This window comes from Coffea eugenioides, chromosome 6 (assembly GCF_003713205.1).
Source record: "Coffea eugenioides isolate CCC68of chromosome 6, Ceug_1.0, whole genome shotgun sequence".
In the NCBI taxonomy this organism is placed as follows: Eukaryota; Viridiplantae; Streptophyta; class Magnoliopsida; order Gentianales; family Rubiaceae; genus Coffea; species Coffea eugenioides.
In genome coordinates this window covers 8555442-8576601 of record NC_040040.1, presented here as the reverse complement: position 1 = coordinate 8576601, position 21160 = coordinate 8555442, and the positions used below count along the sequence as shown (strand labels likewise).

General features: G+C 38.1%; 2 protein-coding genes and 1 pseudogene across 3 annotated transcripts; 1 reads left to right on the top strand and 2 right to left on the bottom strand.

The window, feature by feature from the left end:
• Positions 1 to 57: 57 nt before the first annotated feature.
• Positions 58 to 10487, top strand: LOC113772862 (ABC transporter G family member 32). 2 transcript variants are annotated; one of them, XM_027317351.1, is made up of 24 exons: positions 58 to 474; positions 1043 to 1163; positions 1287 to 1375; positions 1454 to 1538; positions 1657 to 1816; positions 1892 to 1968; positions 2068 to 2121; positions 2770 to 2860; positions 2938 to 3239; positions 3317 to 3598; positions 3789 to 4105; positions 4187 to 4347; positions 4458 to 4561; positions 5145 to 5304; positions 5538 to 5660; positions 5784 to 5875; positions 5957 to 6289; positions 6362 to 6652; positions 7678 to 7761; positions 7883 to 8016; positions 8108 to 8335; positions 9087 to 9258; positions 9341 to 9595; positions 9962 to 10487. In XM_027317351.1, the coding sequence occupies exons 1-24, from the start codon at positions 200 to 202 to the stop codon at positions 10232 to 10234; spliced, it is 4263 nt and encodes a 1420-aa protein (XP_027173152.1). In that variant the 5' UTR covers positions 58 to 199; the 3' UTR covers positions 10235 to 10487. The 2 variants fall into 2 exon arrangements, with proteins under 2 accessions (XP_027173152.1, XP_027173153.1); XM_027317352.1 differs by lacking the exons at positions 58 to 474; positions 1043 to 1163; positions 1287 to 1375; positions 1454 to 1538 and having other exon boundaries at positions 1762 to 1816; positions 1894 to 1968.
• Positions 10488 to 10907: 420 nt separating this feature from the next.
• LOC113776321 lies at positions 10908 to 11891 on the bottom strand (annotated as a pseudogene).
• Positions 11892 to 13149: 1258 nt separating this feature from the next.
• LOC113773487 (transcriptional corepressor LEUNIG-like) lies at positions 13150 to 20872 on the bottom strand. Its single transcript, XM_027318132.1, has 18 exons — positions 20868 to 20872; positions 20507 to 20604; positions 20301 to 20395; positions 19787 to 20083; positions 19606 to 19706; positions 19427 to 19511; positions 19240 to 19312; positions 18438 to 18487; positions 17981 to 18223; positions 17660 to 17836; positions 17020 to 17214; positions 16335 to 16434; positions 16121 to 16224; positions 15828 to 15974; positions 14995 to 15150; positions 14621 to 14737; positions 13826 to 14032; positions 13150 to 13356 (listed from the first exon to the last, which is right to left on the bottom strand). The coding sequence occupies exons 1-18, from the start codon at positions 20870 to 20872 to the stop codon at positions 13219 to 13221; spliced, it is 2388 nt and encodes a 795-aa protein (XP_027173933.1). The 3' UTR covers positions 13150 to 13218.
• Between the last annotated feature and the right edge of the window lie 288 nt (positions 20873 to 21160).

Sequence of the window (21160 nt, the reverse complement as noted above, 5' to 3'; positions counted from 1 at the left end):
TATATCTATATATATTTATATAGACTAGCATAACCTCCACAGTCCCAACAACAAATGCCGACTCCAATTTACTCTTCCACTTTTTTCATCACCTTCACCTGCTTATCTTCAAGTTTCTTCTGAACCTTGCCTCACTCCTGCGCAACAATTTTGTCATTTTTTTTAAATTTATTTTTGCTGGAGAAAGTTTTGATAGATAATGTGGAATTCGGCGGAGAATTTGTCCGTGCGGTCGTCCTCGTTTAGGGAGGACGACGACGACGAGGAGGCGCTGCGGTGGGCGGCGCTAGAGCGGTTGCCGACTTTTAATCGAGTGCGGAAGGGGATTTTTAGGAATATGGTAGGGGACAGAGTGGAGATCGACGTGGATAAGCTTCAAGTTCAGGAAAGAAAGGTGGTGTTGGACCGGCTGGTTAATTCTGTAGATGATGATTGGGAGAAGTTCTTCAAACGCATGCGCCGCCGATTTGATAGGTTCATTCTTTGTCTAGCTTTCTTTTAATTCATTTGCTTGCTTGGTTCCTGAGACTTTAGAAATGTGAAGGCGATGTGAAACTGAAACTTTGCAATGAGAAGGACGTTTCAAAAAAAAATTTAAAAAAATGGTGTTATAGTTTCCGATGACTGCAAAAGTTTCTTTAATAAGTACTATCTAACTAGTGTTTAAAAGATTAGGGGGACCGATATACTCGGACCTCCTGTTAATTGCCTATTTTGCTGAGCATTATGTTAACTAACTAAAGTCAGAGTTGGTTTTCTTTTTTTCTTTTTTTTTTGGGTTATATATTTTCTCCACTTGACGTTTTTATGTTTCGTTACATTTGTTTTTGGACTTTGAGTTGGCTAATGGTGGGCTTAGCTGAAATTAGGAGATTATGATGCTTATATTTTCGGGACTGGTAGATGGTAGTGAAATTGAAGTGATGCCTTGCCTTTTGAAGTTGAGGAATGTGGCACAAAGAATGCAGTTTGAGTGGTGCCTTTTCCACTGCTGAAAATTGATAATTCAGCATTTAAATAAACTGAACTCCTGGAATTGCAGAGTGGATTTGGACTTTCCAAAGATTGAAGTTAGATTTCAGAACTTGAGGGTTGAATCATTTGTTCATGTTGGCAGTAGAGCGTTGCCGACCATTCCAAATTTCATTTTCAACATGACCGAGGTACATTTAGGTTTTCCCATGTCTCCAGCAACAGGTTGTGTTACCCTGCATATCGTTCTTATCTGATCTCTTCCTCCTTTTGTTTTCTTTAACTCTGGCCAACCTGCCCTTTTGGCGATGAAGGCTTTGTTAAGGAATCTCAGGATACACGGCGGCAAGAGAAGGAAGTTAAAAATTTTAGATGACCTCAGTGGGATAATTCGACCTTCCAGGTGTGTAGAAAATTTTATCTTCAATCTAGTTTGGGTAGTTTCTAAAAGATAATGGATGATATGGATGTTAATTTGCAGATTAACTCTCCTGTTGGGCCCTCCAAGTTCTGGAAAGACAACACTGCTGCTGGCCCTTGCTGGACGAATAAAATCCGATTTACAGGTACTGGAACTGTGATCAAATTTTGAACTCCTGTTTATCATGCCACAGACCACCATAGAATATATGAATCGCACTCTCTTTTTGGACAATATCAACCAAAACCTTGATTTCTTCAAAGATGTCAGGAAAAATAACTTACAATGGACATGGTTTGAACGAGTTTGTTGCGCAAAGAACATCTGCTTATGTCAGTCAACAAGATTGGCATGTGGCAGAAATGACCGTAAGAGAAACTCTTGACTTCTCAGCACGTTGTCAAGGAGTTGGATCAAAATATGGTAAGCTTTATGATATCTTTTTTCTCTAAGAATGAAATTCATCACCTTGATCCTGAACTGTAGACTTCATGATAGAGATGCTTTTGGAGCTTTCAAGAAGAGAAAAAATTGCTGGAGTAAAGCCTGATGAAGATCTTGATTTATTCATGAAGGTACAAATACTCCTTTGAGTGTCTTGCTTCTTATTGCTTGATCATTCTACATCTGGAGTCTATATACTCATTGATTTCTTTATTTTTTGTTCGGAAAAGGCATTGGCTTTGGAGGGGAAGGAGACAGGCCTCGTGGTGGAGTACGTCTTAAAGGTATTTTCTGTGAGCAGGTTATGTTCACTGCTCATTGGCATTTCACTATGGCACTGCTCTGGACTCGCAATCCGCATCAGCATTTAAACTTGAAAGTAAAGAAAAATGTTTGCGTTTTATAGTATTTATTGTGAGTCTAAGAGTTCATAGTCTCACTTCATGGTCAAACCCGTGTTTCTTAGGAAGCTTTACAGATCAAGTTTGACAGTAATGTGTTGCAACTTCAAAGTACAGGCAATAACATTACTGAATAACGATGTCCACTGGCTTAATTACGTAATGATACCTCTGGTACTTTGTGCTTTTGTTTGTATGTGAGAGGGAGGGAGAGGGAGAGAAAGTGCAAAGGTTATTCATGTCAAAAGTCTGTAACCAAACACAAGCCCCCTTGTTGAGAGAGAGAATTTTGTAATGATTCCACAAGTTCTAAGTCATTAAGCAATCAAAACGCAATAGCTTCCTAGTTGTAGTTCTTCCAAACGTCACTGTAACAGTAGATTCTCAAGATAATTGGAGGTATTTTATATAACTTAATGCTGGACTGCAATTGAGATGGATGAGATATCCTACATGCTGTTTCTGTTTTGCCACCCAATAGTAAACAGGGTTGTTTGTTTTGAACGAAATACTAAAATCTATATCACAAAGATTCTAGGGTTGGATCTTTGTGCTGAAACCCTTGTGGGAGATGAAATGCTTAAGGGGATATCTGGTGGCCAAAAGAAGAGGCTTACAACTGGTAAATTCTTTAGGCTGCTGCTTTTTGACCATGGATGGCAAGTTTTATCATCACGCTTACTTACCCATGTCTGATAGGTGAGCTATTGGTTGGTCCGTCTAGAGTGCTATTCATGGATGAAATATCAAATGGACTTGATAGTTCAACTACTTATCAAATTATCAAGTATCTAAAGCATTCTACCCATGCGCTTGATGGAACTACAGTTATTTCTCTACTTCAACCAGCTCCTGAGACATACGAGTTATTTGATGATGTAATACTCTTGTCTGAGGGCCATATTGTATACCAAGGGCCCCGTGAAGCTGCTCTTGATTTCTTTTCATTCATGGGATTCAGCTGTCCGGAGCGGAAGAATGTTGCTGACTTCCTTCAAGAAGTAAGCGCTAGATGTCTGGTATTGGACTAATTGCTTTTACCTGGTCTTTAAATGTCTCAGTATTCTGTTTTCTGTAGGTTGTGTCAGAGAAGGACCAAGGGCAGTATTGGTCTGTTGATGACCGCCCTTACCGCTACATCCCAGTTTCAAAGTTTGCAGAATTTTTTCGTGCATATCGTGCTGGGAAGAACTTATCTGAAGAGCTGGCAATTCCTTTTGACCAACACTATAATCATCCAGCAGCCTTGTCGACTTCCCAGTATGGAGTGAAGAGGAGGGAACTCCTTAAAACCAACTTTGACTGGCAATTGCTACTAATGAAAAGGAATTCATTTATCTATGTTTTCAAGTTTATTCAGGTAATCTTCTAATGAAGTTTCTTAGACTTTAGGAGTTAAACCATCTTAAGACAAGGGCTAGAAATCAAAATGGTGTACCAATTGATCACCATGTATGACAATATATGTTTGTACTTGCATTTTTGTGTGCTAGTAAATTCATTTTACGGAGCATATTCTGATCTGAAACCTCATTTATCCTTTTCGCCAGCTACTTTTTGTTGCTTTAATCACCATGAGTGTATTTTTCCGCACAAGACTGCACCATGATACAATTGATGATGGAGGTCTCTATCTTGGCGAACTGTATTTTGCAATGGTGATTATTCTTTTTAATGGCTTTACTGAGGTTTCAATGCTGGTTGCCAAACTTCCTGTGCTTTATAAGCATAGGGACTTGCACTTCTATCCCTGCTGGGCTTATACACTTCCTTCTTGGGTCTTGAGTATTCCAACTTCACTCATAGAGTCTGGATGTTGGGTGGGAGTTACATACTATGTGGTTGGATTCGATCCCAATATTATCAGGTAATGTATTCTGTGGCTAATGCACCAGACTGTATCTTTTCACTGCATAGGAAGTGTAACATGTGATTCACTAACTTGCAGGTTCCTTCGGCAATTCCTGTTATTTTTCTTTCTGCATCAAATGTCCCTATCTCTTTTCCGCCTGATAGGTTCCTTAGGCCGAAATATGATTGTTGCAAACACTTTTGGAGCTTTTGCCATGCTGATTGTCATGGCTCTTGGGGGATATGTCGTTTCAAGAGGTAACTGGAGATTCTATGACTCCGTTTCATAGCTTTTTTGCTCTTTAGGCCTCTTCTTAAGTACATTGGGATTTCTTTATGTCAATTTATCTCCTATGTTATTGTTACAGACAGTATACCAAGATGGTGGATTTGGGGGTTTTGGATTTCTCCTCTCATGTATGCCCAAAATGGTGCTTCTGTAAATGAATTTCTTGGGCATTCCTGGGATAAGGTAATTACTGAAATTGTAATAAAAAATTTTACTGGATTTTTTAAAGTATTAACTAAATTATTGATGCCATTATATCATTAACATGGACAACCATGTGCACAAGGATCCTACAGTTCTGGGTTCTGGGAAAGGTTAAGAGCATAGAAACAGAGGCTATTTTTATTTATCAAACTCGTCAATTTGCATGGTGCAAATTGAAGTCAATTTTCTTTTGCAAACGTTTCCCGTGATGCCATTCTTGTCTAACCGCAGTTATTACCTAAGGGATTTACAAGCATAACTAGTGTAGTAAGTTGCAGCTTTTGAGACTTGCACAGAAAAGTGTCTTTAGCTTGTTGCTTTTAACTTCCTATTTCACTGGAAATTGCATGCAAGACAGGATTGGGAGTAGATTTTGTTTGACAGTCAGCAGTCAAAACGATTCATTAAATTCCATTCCTAATCTTACGTGATTCTTGCTTCTACTCAACCATTCGTCTCTTCTCAGAAACGCAGTCTTATTAAACTATTCTGTCCTTGAAAAGCTCCTTTTGAATCTCAAGATGTAATTGAATTAACTGCAATATGCCCTTTATTCATGCAGAGTGCTGGTACCAATTCATCATTGCCTTTGGGTGAAGCATTGCTGAAGGCACGCAGTTTGTTCCCAGAGAGTTACTGGTACTGGATTGGTTTAGGGGGTCTACTCGGATTTACAATCCTGTTCAATTTCCTGTTCACTGTTTTCCTGACGTACCTTGATCGTAAGCCATCTACTTTGCAGAATGACTCCCTAGAACTGCACTATCAATAATCAGAAATATTAGAATAGTCATACACATAAGCACACTTCATGGAAGCATGCCAAGAATGAATGAGTTCATTTTGGCTTGCTCTCTCTCTCTCTCTCTCTCTCTCTCTTGCGTACATACTCACATTACTGTAAAGTTTCCAAATTTCTTATGTCATGTCTTTATCTGCATCACAATGTTTGCAGCCTTAGGGAAGCGACAAGCTGTTGTTTCTGAAGAAGAGATTCAAGAGAAAGAGATTACAGCAAAAGGAGAACCTGTCATTATCCAATTACGAGATTATTTGCAGTTTTCCGGCTCACTTGCTAGTAATAAACTCATGAACTTGTTTTAATTTTCTTTTGCCTGTTTCAAAGGCATGCTTTCCTTTTTTCTTCTTCACTTGATAGCCATTTGTCACCTATCCAACTTCCCATCTTGCTTTGCTTCAGGAAAAAGTTTCAAACAGAAAGGGATGGTTCTTCCATTTTACCCACTTTCCATGTCTTTCAGTAACATCAATTACTATGTTGATGTGCCCCTGGTGAGTATAGTGCTGGCTTTGTAATCTGCAATTGGTCTTAAGGTACTTGTAAGAAATATTATCACCTCCAAATTGTTTCAGGAACTGAAGCAGCAAGGAATATTGGAAGACAGACTGCAGTTACTGGTTGACATTACAGGAGCCTTTAGACCTGGTGTGCTGACCGCATTAGTTGGAGTAAGTGGTGCAGGAAAAACCACCCTTATGGATGTACTAGCTGGCAGAAAAACTGGTGGCATCATAGAAGGAAACATCCATATATCTGGTTATCCAAAGAAGCAAGAAACTTTTGCTAGAATATCTGGTTACTGTGAGCAGAATGATATTCACTCCCCTTGCTTAACTGTTCTCGAATCACTTCTTTTCTCTGCTTGGCTACGCTTGGCATCAGATGTTGATTTGGGAACACAAAAGGTATGTCATAAAATGTGTTAGCCTTGATATATTCTGGGTAGGAGATGACTCTGCTTAATTATATATTTTCAGGCATTTGTTGAGGAGGTGATGGAACTTGTGGAGCTCACTCCTCTGAAAGGAGCTTTGGTTGGTCTACCCGGAGTTGACGGGTTGTCTACAGAGCAAAGAAAACGGCTCACAATTGCAGTTGAACTAGTTGCAAATCCTTCCATAGTATTTATGGATGAACCCACATCAGGATTGGATGCAAGGGCTGCTGCTATTGTGATGAGGACTGTGAGGAATATAGTGAATACAGGCAGAACAATTGTCTGCACCATACATCAGCCAAGCATTGACATATTCGAGTCCTTTGATGAGGTCCTTCTCTCTGTCTCTCAAATCAGTTCTCTCAATCCTTTGTTATCAATCTTCTGGACACACATTTTCTTCTTCTGTTGCATAACTATAATATGTAGATATCTTTGTTTCTTCAAACATAACCACAGTAAAGAAGCATTGCTCCTTAGGATAGAATCACCTTCTAATGATTTTGGATATTTAATTCAATTGTCAATCTACAGTTCCCTCAAACTACTAAAGCATGTGACAGTTTAAGTCACCATTCCAAGATGCAAAAAGCAGCATGGTTGGATCATTTGAAAATGAATAGAACAAATCCCATGTGTGTTCCACTCATATTTTTCCCCCAACATGTAATCGCTATTACTTCATGAATTCCTTAATTCTTGTCTGTGTGTCTGCATGCAAAAATGCTTGATTGTCTGTATATAAATCTGTAGTCATACCCTGTTCAACAATAGTGTTAATAAGAAATATGTCAAAAGTATCATCTGGCTTGATATATGTGAATTGTTAACAGGTAATTCTTGTCTGGGCCATTCTGAGTAGTAGTTATTTTTAGCAAGCACTAAAATAGGAACAATGCTGTAGAGAGGCCCTATGTATTTTCTGTTGCTTCCTGTACCAATGGAATAACCCTATTGCTCGTCATATGCTTATTGATGTTTAGCTGGAGGGTGCCAAGTGATTCAACCATTTTAGGAGATATGAACCACAAGCCAATTTCTCAAACCTTTTGCTTACTTTGTAGATTGACCAGGAAATGAAATTTTTGCTGCTCTATGCCTATTCCCTTAAGTATGTAGGGACTTCATGTTTTTGCCAGTAGGATTCTGGGGGAATAATAGAAGTATAGCTGTTCTTTCTTTGAAAATTTCTTATCTGTAACTATCCTGTAAGCGGGAATGCTGGATGAAAATTTTCCACAACTTAACACTTTCCTGACTTATGGGGCTACTGGGTATCTTCCTTTCACATAATAAGTTATGTTATCGGTATATGTTTCTGGCCATTCATTTTGCTTGATCTCTCTGTGAGTGCAGCTTTTGTTTATGAAACGGGGAGGAGAACTCATATATGCTGGACCATTGGGGCCAAAGTCATGCAAATTGATAGAGTATTTTGAGGTAGGACTTTCAGATGCTTTTATTTTCTTTATGGACTGTGATTACTAATGCAGTAAGAGTTGGCTCTTTGTTTTCTTTCATCTTATTGTCTTTTGTCTCTTTCTTTTGCATGTGTTTCTAGGCAATTGAAGGTGTGAGAAAGATCAGACCTGGTTATAACCCTGCTACATGGATGCTAGAGGTTACTTCGTCAGCAGAAGAAAATCGCATTGGTGTTGATTTTGCAGAAGTTTACCGGAGATCTAATCTTTTTCAGTACGTAAATTTCACATTATGTTAGTCTTTATCTTTCCTCCTTTTGGTTCCAGATTTCATTTTGGTATTTATATCCTCTTTTATGTCACAGACGGAATAAAGAGCTGGTTGAAAGGCTTTCTAAACCAAATAGTGACTCGAAAGATCTGAAGTTTCCTACTATATATTCCAAGTCCTTTCTAGATCAGTTCCTGGCTTGTCTTTGGAAGCAAAACCTCTCATATTGGCGAAACCCACAATACACTGCAGTTCGCCTCTTCTACACCTTCATTATATCTTTGATGCTGGGGACAATATGTTGGAAATTTGGCTCCAAAAGGTTCTAATTTGGCATCTTTTTATCACTGTGTTGCTATATTATTGATCTTAGAGTAAAGCATGCTTTGCCATGTTTGAATGAGCTGTTTCCTTATAGAGTTCGATTTGAATGATAATGTTGGTTAGCAGTCCAGACAAATAAACAGCGTTATTGAAGGATAACATGCTTCACCTTGTAAGTCAACCAAAAGAGGTTCAGTAATTGGGTAATAGCAATTTTTTTTTTTAGAAAGGATGTTGTTAAGATTACTCGATGCCCATGTCCTAAGTGTGTGATATTAGAATTACCTGGTGGCTTCTACCAACGGAACATGGTCATGGTATTAGTTACATATTTTCTGGTTGGTCTATTCGTGTAGTGGAAATTTTTCCCTGGGGTGGAGATTGAACTTTTTAGTTCCCACTCTTGTTGTTGTGCAATATTTAGGAATTGCGATTTAAAGTTGCTTAGACATGCAGCTGGCTGAATGTCTGCTAAGATAATACAGTTGCTACAATTACATTTAAAATAAAGGAAATGAATATCTTTCCTGTCAAGTTGAGTGACGGTCAGTTGTTGGAAGAAATTTAGCATTTAGTGGCAGAGAGCAAAAAGGATAAGTTCATTTATGTTCACTTTTGTTTGTATCATTAAATTCATATGCGTGGTTTAGCTTTTCCTTTATTGTGCATTAGCTTCTGCTCTTCTTGTTCCTATATATTCAGCCTTACTACTTGTATTTTCCTCAGTTTTGTGCTTATATATCTTTCAGGGATACACAACAAGATCTATTCAATGCTATGGGATCCCTATATATTGCGGTGCTGTTTATTGGAGTCACCAATGGAGCTGCCGTTCAACCAGTAGTTTCTGTTGAAAGATTTGTTTCATACAGAGAGAGAGCAGCGGGGATGTATTCAGCTCTACCGTTTGCATTCGCTCAGGTAGGATTTTCTCAGAAATATTATCTTACTGTCATTTGGTCCTAGGACTGATATTATCTTTTTCCTAATCCTCTCCTCCCAGGTTGCTATTGAGTTCCCCTATGTGTTCGGGCAAGCACTAATATACTGTGCAATATTTTATTCCATGGCCTCCTTTGAGCGGACGGTTTCAAAATTTATTTGGTACATGTTCTTTATGTACTTCACCATGTTGTACTTCACCTTTTATGGGATGATGACTACTGCAGTCACACCAAACCATAATGTAGCTGCCATTATAGCTGCTCCATTCTATATGCTTTGGAACCTTTTCAGTGGATTCATGATTCCTCACAAGGTAATGGAATCTTAGGTTCTCCTCTATTTCTGTTGTAGTTCATTTACCAGCTAGTAATCACTTATGAGGAGACCTGCTATCTTACTCTTAAAAAATGCCATCGTTGCAATATGAAATGCATGCCGTGAAGCCAAGATTGAGATTTTAATGGTACCTGGTGTCAGTTATCCCTTCAAGGAATCATCATTGTCGTAGACCCAGCAAATCAGAAGGGACATGCATATTGTTTATCAGCTACAAATGCCTTTTCTCGTCATTATCATTAGCATGAAGAATCTGATTAACACACACATGGATCACATATTAGATGACTTTAAATAAGAAGGCTATGTACTAATGAGTTCAGTTTTTCCTTTTTCTGTACAGAGGATTCCAATATGGTGGAGATGGTACTACTGGGCAAATCCTATAGCATGGAGTCTCTATGGCCTTGTTGCCTCACAATATTCTGACAGCGATAGACCTGTAAAGCTATCGGATGGGATCAATTCACTTCCTACAAGGCTTATGGTTAAACACGTTTTTGGATTTAGGCATGATTTCATTGGGATTGCTGGATTTATGGTGGTTGGTTTCTGCATCTTATTTGCAGTGATTTTTGCTCATGCAATAAAAGCTTTTAACTTCATGAAGAGATGATTTTGGTAGATTTCAGCACTCTTTAAGACTGTTTCCTCCAAGGGATGCTCCATTGATACGTAGGTATAGAAAAGCTGGAAATTTTAAGACCTGTATAGGGCTAGACTTGTATTATAGACTGATGAAGATTTTACTTCATTCTTTTGCACACAACAAACAATGACCAACTGAAATTTACCCAATTCGGCTGCTAAAGCAATTACCTTTTTTGTCTTTTTTTGAATCAAAAGGATTACGAGGCTTGCCATTCTCATATGTACTTGACTTGATATACATCAATCTCATAGATTAGTAGACTCCCACGTCTGTTATACTTATGGTTCAAAGTTGCGGTCGCGGTTCGGATCGTTTCACATCGATTTCGGTATATCGATCACGGTTCGACGAGATGTAAATTTTAAAGCATTTAATATTCTAAAAATTGTGAATAATATTCAAAAATATTCAAAACAAAAATAATAAAAAAATTAGTAAAGGAAAATCTGTAAAATGTAAATTTGCGAGTTGACTAGGAATGATTTAGACCGATTTGGCTGAGAACCTTTTATGGAACCTTTCTTTGAAAAGTCTACAAAATTGATCAGCAACCTGATGACACTGGGAAAAAAATCAAAGCTTACACGTTTACACCTCGTCTTTGTCAGATCACCTTTGGCTCTTCTTCGGTTCTTTAGATTCTAATTGGGTCTTGCCCCTTGAAGTTTGGATCTGTTCATCAGTCTGAAGTCAACCGTATCCTCTTTAGGCACATGCATCTTGCCTTGCTGACTTCTTTTGTGAGGTTATTCATAACAAATGCCAAATACAAATTATGCTACTTTCCATTCATCAGGGTGATGAAGAGTAGACTCGTCTCTGTTTGCCTCACCCAAAACTCCCATGCTCCGCATGAGCTGTATGAACTCGTTCCTCTTTGAATACTAATCCACAAAAGCACGGAAGTTTTTCACAAAAACTGGTTCCAATTCATACTCTTCGGCCAATGATTTGAAGACGTGAAAAGAAAAGGCCATTCTGGCAAGTCAACCGCATCTTCAAGGTGGAATTGGTTAGTAGATCCCAAAGGGACTCGAAGATTGAATTCTTTTTTCTGGACATTCCGCTTCAAATATTACCCAGTAAACACGCTCACTATTACCAAAACCAATCCCTCAGCTTTTTCAAGCCTTTTGAGGATAACATCGGCATCTGGCGTTGTTCCCGTAAAGGTGCCTCCGGGACGAACCGAAGCTGATACATTGGCCAAAGCCCGCGGTGCACCTGCCTCCTTAGACCGTGAATAAATGGCAGACTCGCTACGACAAACATCAAAACGGGCATCATCTGCTAAAACCCTCAAAACAATCTCCACACAAAATCTTTGCCGGGAATGAGAACGAAAGTATCTTTTGATGCGGCTGATGATGACAATGATCAGAATCTCCATTGACGGCACGGCAGTCTTCAGTCATATCAGCGCCAACATCATATCCGACCTTTGCTTTGTTGCACTTGTTAAAAAGATCAAGAACTGATCTGCTTGTCTTGGCAAAAATTTGAATCAAGAAGCCCTTTATCCAATTGTTAAGCTTTCGTTGATGGATCTTGCTTCCCGCTCTTCCAAACTCTGATTGGTCCTTGCACTATAATGATCAGCAACTCTCTTCGCAAATTCTTTCGTAGTATGTTAGTTGAATACTAGTAACGAAATCTCTTAAAGTATTAGTAACTTCCGGAAGTATCAAATCACTCACTTGATTTATTGCTAATGAGCCAATTCAACTTACCAGTAGCTTAATTTCCTCAAAAAAAAAAAAAGGGAAAAGAAAAAACCTTACTTACTAGTAGCTTAAAGAAAATGTCAAATTGGGTGCCATTGGGGTATTTATAAGTGACCAACGCCAAATTATTGGTAAGTTGAACAAGTTACAATCTTTGTTCACCCGTCCTTCATGGACGGTGTAATCCGAAAATGTACGAGATAATTGACATCTCAACATCACACACCGTGGATACCCATCCACCCAATAAATTTTATTTTTTCTAAAAAAAAGTTACAATCTTCGTTATTTTTTTACTTGTTTTAGTCTTGAGGATCTGACGTAATTTTTGTAAAAGAAACAGAAACATAGAAAACGGGTCACTGTCTGGATTGAAGATCATTTGGGACCAGTCAGGAGCAAGTTCGTCTGAGAATCTTGGGTTTTGAAGTCAATCTACCACTTGTGGGTATAAAAGCTCTACGGGCTAGAAATGCATTTCTTGACATAGAGAAGGGCATTGAGAAATTCACTCCAAAATTAACTAACCTCACTCACTCTCGACACGGACTGCTCTGAAGGAAGAAAGGTAATCAATCGATGAGACAGCTTTTGAACTGAAACTTTTTACATACATTCACACATCCTCCTAGATACACTTAGGTAACGAATACATACACAGACTAGGTCTTTTACATTCACAGCATGCACAAGGATTATATCACGAAATTTCCTTTGGCACGTAAATTTCAGGACACTGCGTAGACTTTTTTTCATGCTTTCAGACCTTTTTTTTTCCTTTTTTTGGAGCTTTAGAAAGCTTTCAGACTCGTCGCTTATTGTTGTTTGGTTGTTTCCCCAACAAGTTAGCTGCAAATGAAGGATTTGCGCAGAATTATAACCACAGGTATAGACTAGAATCATCAAAATCAGCCAATTCGTTTCGTTTCTAACTTGATAAACTGAGTTCGGGTTTTTCCAACAGAAAATGAGTAATATTATAAATAGGAGCCAAAATGCAATACCACGTAGTATAAGATTGAGATGATCATAATTCACTCTGCAACATTTAGGTTGCTTTCCGAGGAGCTCTTTCTATGGTAACTAGTTAGTAAAGCTATGTATAGGAAGGTTTGCACTATGCCTTTGTATAAGTTTTCCAACCAACTGTACTTCTGAACCAAAAAGAGCAATCACTACAAAAATTATCGAATCGTTAAGCACAGAAGAGACTGGAAAACAGAGTCACTTCCAGACCTTGATGAAATTGTCTTCACCAACTGAAGCAACCAAACCGGAAGGATTTGATACTGCCAATGTCTTTGTTGGCTGTCCAAGCGCAGTCATCATCTTGTTTTCAGCCATATGCCAAAGCTCCAGAGACTGATAAAAAAAAAAATAACGCGTCACCATCAATGACTATGAAAAGCAAATGGAAGAAAGGGTGATGCTAAATGGCTTCAGATAGACATGCGTATTTGTTGAAATGTCAAGGACTTGAACCTCTGACATAAGCACAAGAGTCTGTAGGAAACTGTCTTTGAGCAAGGATTATTTATCGAGTCATAAAGTGATCAAAAAGCTCCATTCTCATTGTAAGGCACATCTAAAACTCTCTTTTTTCATTCTTCTTTTCCCTTACAATGTGCATATGAACAAATTAAGACGTATAAAGAATTCATTGTCACAGCAATAAGAAACAAGGGAAAAATCCTATATTCTTAATTGGATGTTAAATGTCTCATATATGAGCATCGGTTTAGCTGAATCCATATGATATGGCTTCTAGGATCACGTAGACGCAGATTTGCGCTAGTGAAACTGGAAACAATAATATGAAAATATGACTTGCCTCGTTAGAACCAATCACAAGCAACGAAGATTGACAGGGATGAAAAGCGCAGCAGCGGAACTTTTTGCCAGTGATGCTTAACTCATGCATGCACTTTTGCTGTCCACAGGAACCAATCTTCCAGACTCTGATAGAATCTTCACTTAAAGAAGCCAGATATTCACCAGAAGAATTCCAGCATACACAAAGAACATCTGTGGCGTGATCCTTCACGATTGGAAAAAAAAAAAAAAAATTGAAGAAAACGAGCAGCAGCACAGATCTCTCTAGTATTCAACATCACTCCACAATTAGAGACAAATCCAGATAGAATAGGTTTCATTGATCTCATTCACAAAGCTTGACTTGCCTATACCAGTGCGTGATTCCGATAAACTTATTAAAACATCATTAAATAACAACTACCTAGCTTGCAAGACCTAAAAACTAGATATATATAATGACAAAGAAAATCTGAAATCTATTTCAAACACCTTTAGATTCTGAATATCGGGCACAAGTTTAATTACAAGACTGGTCATTCGAAACCTGGAGACACTGAATTCAAAACTTACAAAAGGTCCTCTTTAATGCAAAAATTGCATACTGACAAGGAAAAGATATTGCAGCATTACTTCTACTAGATCCAGGGTTGCTATCCAATTTAACATTATTCACCAGCTCTTATCTCCTGATACTAACTTGATCGAGAAAACAGTAACACTTTTGGTCTCTTATGGAACCACGCACACATTATAAAGGAACTCTTCAAAAAAGGCTCTAAAACAAAAAGGATATCTAGAACAACTGACTAACCTTTAAAGGATATCTAAATGTTTGGGTTTCGATATCAACTATGGTTACACCATTTCCAACTGCGGCTGTAAGGTACCTTCCATGAGTAGGTTGAAATCTCACCTGGGTTGCACCAACCTGAAATTTGCCAGTAAAAGTACAAAGTAAAACATACAAGTGAAAATAAACAAGAGAGCTAAGGTTGGACCACCGATCATGGTCACACTTTCTTAAGATAGATCCTGGCTTCAATTCTCCCCACCTATTTTCCTAGTTCCCTCAAATGCAGAAAAAACAATTTTGAAACACTATCAGGAAAAAAACAGTGTGACAAAAAGATAAGTCACTGGTGCCCAAAAGAAAAGAAAATCTGTTGCTTTGTCAACTCTTTATACCTTCAAAACTCCAGTACAAGCGCCATTCCTGATACTCCAGTATCGTATCTCCCTATCATCATCACAGGAGCACACAAGATCCTCCTTCCTTGGGTGCAAGTCCACTGATATTACAGAACCACTATGGCCCATGAAAGTTTGAATAGGACAGTCTTGCTGCATGATGAAGTTATTTATTTAGTTCATACTTTATGTAAATCCTCCAACGTATTCTTGAAGCATATTATAGGCTCACAAAATAAATGATTTCAATCTAAAAAAATCCTTCCAGCAAAGTAGGTGCAACAGGTTCCACCATGCTGTCATTCATCAGCTATTACTGATGTAGTGGAGATCAAGAGTGCAGCAGTTTCTAATCAATAGAATGATTCGAATCAAAGGAACCTTCAAGTCAAAATCAAAGACTAGTTACATGTTCAACATATGCTTCTATGTCCAAGAAAACAAGTTCAAATGTCATTTTCAGGGAAGCAAATGATGTTGATAGCTATCAGTATGGCTGGAAAATAGAAGGTATGTCAATATCTCATGAGAATCAGAAGCAGCTGCTACTACATTTTAGTTGAAGTAAGCAATTTATAGAAAAAAGCAATCAAGAATGTATCTTCCAATTCAGTCAATCAGATACGAAAAGATATATTTGATTTGAGTTCCTTAAGATCAAATTAACCTTCATATAACATGTAAGCACATGAAGATAAAGAAGATACTTTGGACTCTCATTTGACAGGCCAACCAAAAGCCAAAACAGTCTTACGAGGCTTGCAACTTTAACATTTACACAAAGTTAACTTCCACTAGCTACTTAATAATGTACATATATATCAGCTTACATTATCAACATTCCAAATCTTGACAGTCTTGTCAACAGAAGATGTAGCAAGCCTCGGCAACCTTGATCCAAAACAGAGATCTGTGATTGCAGCAGATTGTTCAAATTGATACCTCTCTTTTCTTGATTCTGTGCACCATAATACAACCTAACATCATAGAACCACCAATTAAAAATGTATCTGATAATTAATGAAAACGGAGAGTATTAATAAACCTGAAACTGTTGCTCCACTTTGTTATTGCACCTTATATCATATTGTGTTGATAATTCTGAAATTAACACATTCTATACCTTTCTGTTGACTCCACCAGTTGCAATAAGCTTCCCATTTGATGAGATGCCGCAGCACTTCACATTATCAGTATACATAGTTCCAATCTCCAACAGTGTTGTATCTATCGTTCACCAAAAGAAACCATCCATAAGTCATCAACAGCTTGACAGCTGTTAGATCACAGACTGCCCAAAGGAAAGCAAACGCTACAAGTCAAACATTGATTTTTACCTGACCATCCAGTAGGTGCACTTCCAGGATTGTCAGGAGACAGAAAATGTGCAACATTAGCTTCCAAAGGTCCACTTTCTGTTAACTGATCAAGGGCAGCCTGCAACCAACACTACTGTCCATTATAACTCAGCTGAGGGAAAGGCTGATAAGCATTCATGTGAAATCTGCAATACTGATGCAAGGAAGAAATTTTGTGCATTGCAAAAATAACTTGTAAACAATTGTAGTCATGGAACAAAAGCATCGAGTGTTCTTGATGCATTCCCCCGAAAACAGATCCCAAAAATTCTGTTCATGAAACTAGACCTCGCAACAACCAACACAATCTTTTCAAAATAGCGGATGTTGTATCTCCTTTGGGAATATCTCAAGTTCTCTTGCCTGTAAGCAGGTCAGTTCTAAACAAGAAAAACTGTATTACTTCAATCATAGGACTTTAATCAACCTAGGAAAAAGAGAGTTTTTCAAGTTTTCAAGTCAAACTAGAAGCATATTGTGAAACACAAAACACAGTTGATAGTAGGTTAAGTTGGAAGAAGCAGATTGTAATACCAGCAGCCATCCAGAATGTAATAATTGCTCCTTGGAAACTTCTGAATATTCATGGCTAAGTCAAAGTACTATCATTGACTGCTTAATTAAGGACAAATGCATGTGAGGCAACAGTGGGAAACACAGGTACCTTAGAAGAAAAATCTTTTGGAGGTAAATCAGGGATTGGTAACATATCTCCCGTTGTATTTGTTAAGGGTGTCGAGGGAGTTGAGGGTGCTGAATTTGGGGTCAATGCAGGGGTGTTTGCAGCTCCTGAGCATTCTGGAGGACATGTAAAGGACATTGGTTGCTTTCTTTTCTTCAAAGGCTGCTTCTTTGACACCTAAACGAAGAAATAAAACTGAATAAAAACTTTGAAAGTTGAAGAAGACGTATACTTTTATTACATGGATTGTGTGTTGATAAGTTGTATTGGAATCTCAGCCATTAAAAAAGGCAAATAAGGGTTCAGAAAGTGATGTGGGAAATAATTGTCAATTTTCATAGAAAAATAATAAGCCAAGACAAACAGCAAAATACAGCACTGCCCAGATTGAAGTCAAGGAACTTGTATTTATCTTAGAGTTGACACTGCCACTTTAGGAGTCACATGCAACTATATTTGAAGAACGGGATAACACCACTCTAAGAATGAAAAATCAAAACAGGCAAGTCATTTGTGCCACATGGATTATGAGACTACATGCTTCACCTAAGACATACTGGATACTTCAGGCCTTGTTGAGCTTAAACACTTCTTCAAGATAGCGTCTCCATAATTTGCAAACCTGATCATATTCTCTAGAGGTTTTTGAAATGGTAATATCGTCGGTGCTGCCACTAGCAGCTCCTGCTCTATCTGCTGGTGGGATTTGGCAATCTGAATTTTCTGATGTTGATCCAAGAGGTATAGGCTGCATAAATTGCTGATGGCATTGGTTGTTCTGCAGCAGTCGCTCATAGAACTGAAACAACTCACCCACAAACCAAAACATAAATGAATAATAATAATAATTAATAGTAAAAACAAGCAAAATCATTTCAAGGGAGCCAAGATTCAAGGATGAGTAACAGTGCTCAGGAAAGTCAATAATTATACAGATTGGAACCTTTGCGGGAATTTCTGTGTCTCCATGAGAGAAAATAGGGTGACCTACTTCAGCATGCAAAATGTCAGGAATAATATTGCCAACTAATTTCTGTTCACTGTCCTTCGCATAGTTCTCCCTGACAATATTCTGATCCATGAGAAGCATTCTTATTTGCTGATGTAACTGAGGTTGGGCAGGTTGATAAGGGTGAACAAGAGACTTTTTCTGCTGGTAAAGTCCAGGTTGAAGCTGATCAAGGCTCTAATTACAGAAGAAACAGAAACTACTTCAATGAGATTGGATCAAAACCAGGTTGCAATTTAGGATACATAATCAATTATTCACCAGCTAGAAAACCTGGACTTCATGAAACAAGACAACTGTACGGTTTGATTTGTTTATTTTTCTTAAATGCAATATTACTTTAGTAGTCTTACTAGTTTATGTCTGGAAGTAAAAACTTAACCCTACTCACCATGAGTGGCCAACCCTTTAATGGCAAAGTGTTCACTGCTTGATTTGATCCTGAAACAAAAACAGCGTGTGAATTTTAAGCTCAACTGGATGCTTGATACAAATAAAATTGACGTCAACTCCACTAGCATCCATCATGCCTGGTAACCTGAACTAGATAAGGAAATGGATCACTAAGGTTGGAGTAAGAAAGCTGTCATAGGATGCAAGGAGGAGGGTCCTTACTGACCAAATTTCACCTTGCACCTAGTCAAAGTCCAAGGTTCTTCTTTGTGGAGATTTAATCTGATGGGCGAATCAACAGTTGAAACTCAAATTCAGTGTCTAGACTCGCAAATCTACCTTGTCTAGGCAATTCTTGGGCAAAGCAGAGCCTATAAAGACATCTTGAGCAGTTGGCTCCAGTTTGGTCAACATGGAATAGCTTAATCATTTTCAACTATTACCCAAGTATTAACATTTTCACTTGCAAATGATAAAACTCAAGTAAAAGGAAATGAAACTCGATAAATGAACGAGCTGTCCACTCTTTCAGGTTATACTACTTGTCTTTGTGGTTTTATTATCTGGAACTATTTATACAATTTCCGGCACACCCAGGATCCAGAAAAAGGTAAAGAAAAAATATCCATGGAGGCAATAAATGAGAATGAAATCACTGTACATCACAAATTATAGGTTTTGCCACCATATATTACCATGTCATGTAAAACAATACCCCCAGAAAGAACTGCATGAAAAATTTAATCCCTAGGTAATTTGAAAATGGAAAAATGCAGTAGATGGCTTAGAAAGAAGCTAACCAATAACTTCAGTCAGTGATCCATCTAAACCAGTATATCTAGGGCTTGGGGAAATCATCAAATTCTTTAGGTCCTGTTCCAGCATGTCAAAGAAGAAAAGATGTTAAGTAATTAATCAGAGTAAGGTCATAATCATCCCCTTATTTGATTTTTTTTTTTTGGCAAAGTAAGAAGGAAAAGAAATCACTTTAGATGCCAAAGGTTGGTGCTTTTGATCTTTCACTCCTTGGCATGATTTTAAATTGCCAATAGGTGTATCATGTCCTAGTTGCCTGAAAATTTTCAATTACAATAAACTTTAATATGAGAAATACAATACAGTATACCATAAAGCAAGTTGAGTCAGTTTCAAACACGAAGGTCTACCCTGAAGGCTGGTCTCTACTGACAGCTGACCTTACTATTGAGGTATGCATTGCATCGGAAAGCAGGCCAACCTTGCCACTGTCCTGTGACAGCATATACCTCTGCAGCAATATAAGGGTAAGATGTCAAGAAGATAAATGCTGTAATAGTGACAATACTTACCAAAGACCTGAAGTATGACCTTCATTTGGGCCTCAGACAGAACATCATCCTGATTTTGAGGGTTCAAGGCTTCATCAAACATCTTTTGGGCTGTGGCATAAGACATTCCAAGCTTTTGCTCAGCAAGAGCATTGCTGGCAGTGCCGTGCTGAAGCTGAGCCTCAACTAATTGGCCTTGGCACTGGCGCTGCAGCTGTTGCTGTTCAATATGCTTTTGAAGGACAAGTTGCATGTGCATCTGTTGCAGCAACTGCTGTTGAGAGTTCTGCGGCCACTTCTGTTGCTGAAGCTGCTCTCGTGGTTTCGAAAGAAGGGGCTGCATTCCAGAACCAAGAGAAGGTGAGCAGAAACCTAAATCTGTGTCTCACTGTCGTCGTGCTGCTGGTAAGCAACTCTTTCTTTATTATAAGCATAGCTTCATAGAATATACGATTGGTACTTCACACAGACATAACATGACCGAAGGAGGAATCCAACTCATGAAAGAGTACAGAGCCAGATAATTCTATACATTAGCAGAACCGATCCAATACCTCATTGTTAGGCCCTGTCCACTTGTATCTAGCAATGAAGATATCCCAAAACACTGACCACCACTCGGAAAGGAAACCACCAGGAGTGTCAATAGCTGCAACCATAGGTAAGCCATTATTGAAGAGCCCATCTCTACAAACTAAAAAAGAAAGTAAATAAAGGAAATTAAATTTTATTTAATCAGCTTTGCTTCCCGACTTCTTACCGGCTGGTTTTGTAGGTATCTTGGCTTCTGTTTGAAATGTTCTAGCAGAGTTACCATATTTTCTCTTCACAAGATAATCGTGGATGTAAACATCTAACCTGTTGGAATCATTAAAAAAAAACCGGGATCTTAGTGCGAGAAAACAAAAATGAATATATATATATGTATATAAGTAAATTTCTAGACATTAGATAATTTATAGGACAACAGAAGATAAGGCCTAAAAGAATCCAATAATTTGACCCTGAAATCACACGAATGGAAAAAGTTGCACCATAACACCAATGATCAAGCCATAAAAATATACGAGATGAAATCTATAAAAAAAAAAAAAAAAAACTCTCCTATAACTGAAGTATACTGCATATCTCCACAAAAGACATACATGTTGAAAAAAATGAACAAATACATTAAGGCGGCACAATAACAGAGTACTATCAGAGTCCTTGTGATTGTCAGAGCCAGAGGTCCTACAGACAGAAGAAATCCCTGCGCTTCTTTAATTAGACAAACTTCAAGTTTCAATAATATTGATTAAATAAAAAAAGCCGATACCTACAACAATATTATTGTATCAGCAGGCATCCTCAAAACCAACTCAACAAGATTAACCAAAAAATGAAAAAAAAAATAAATAAATAAATACACACACAC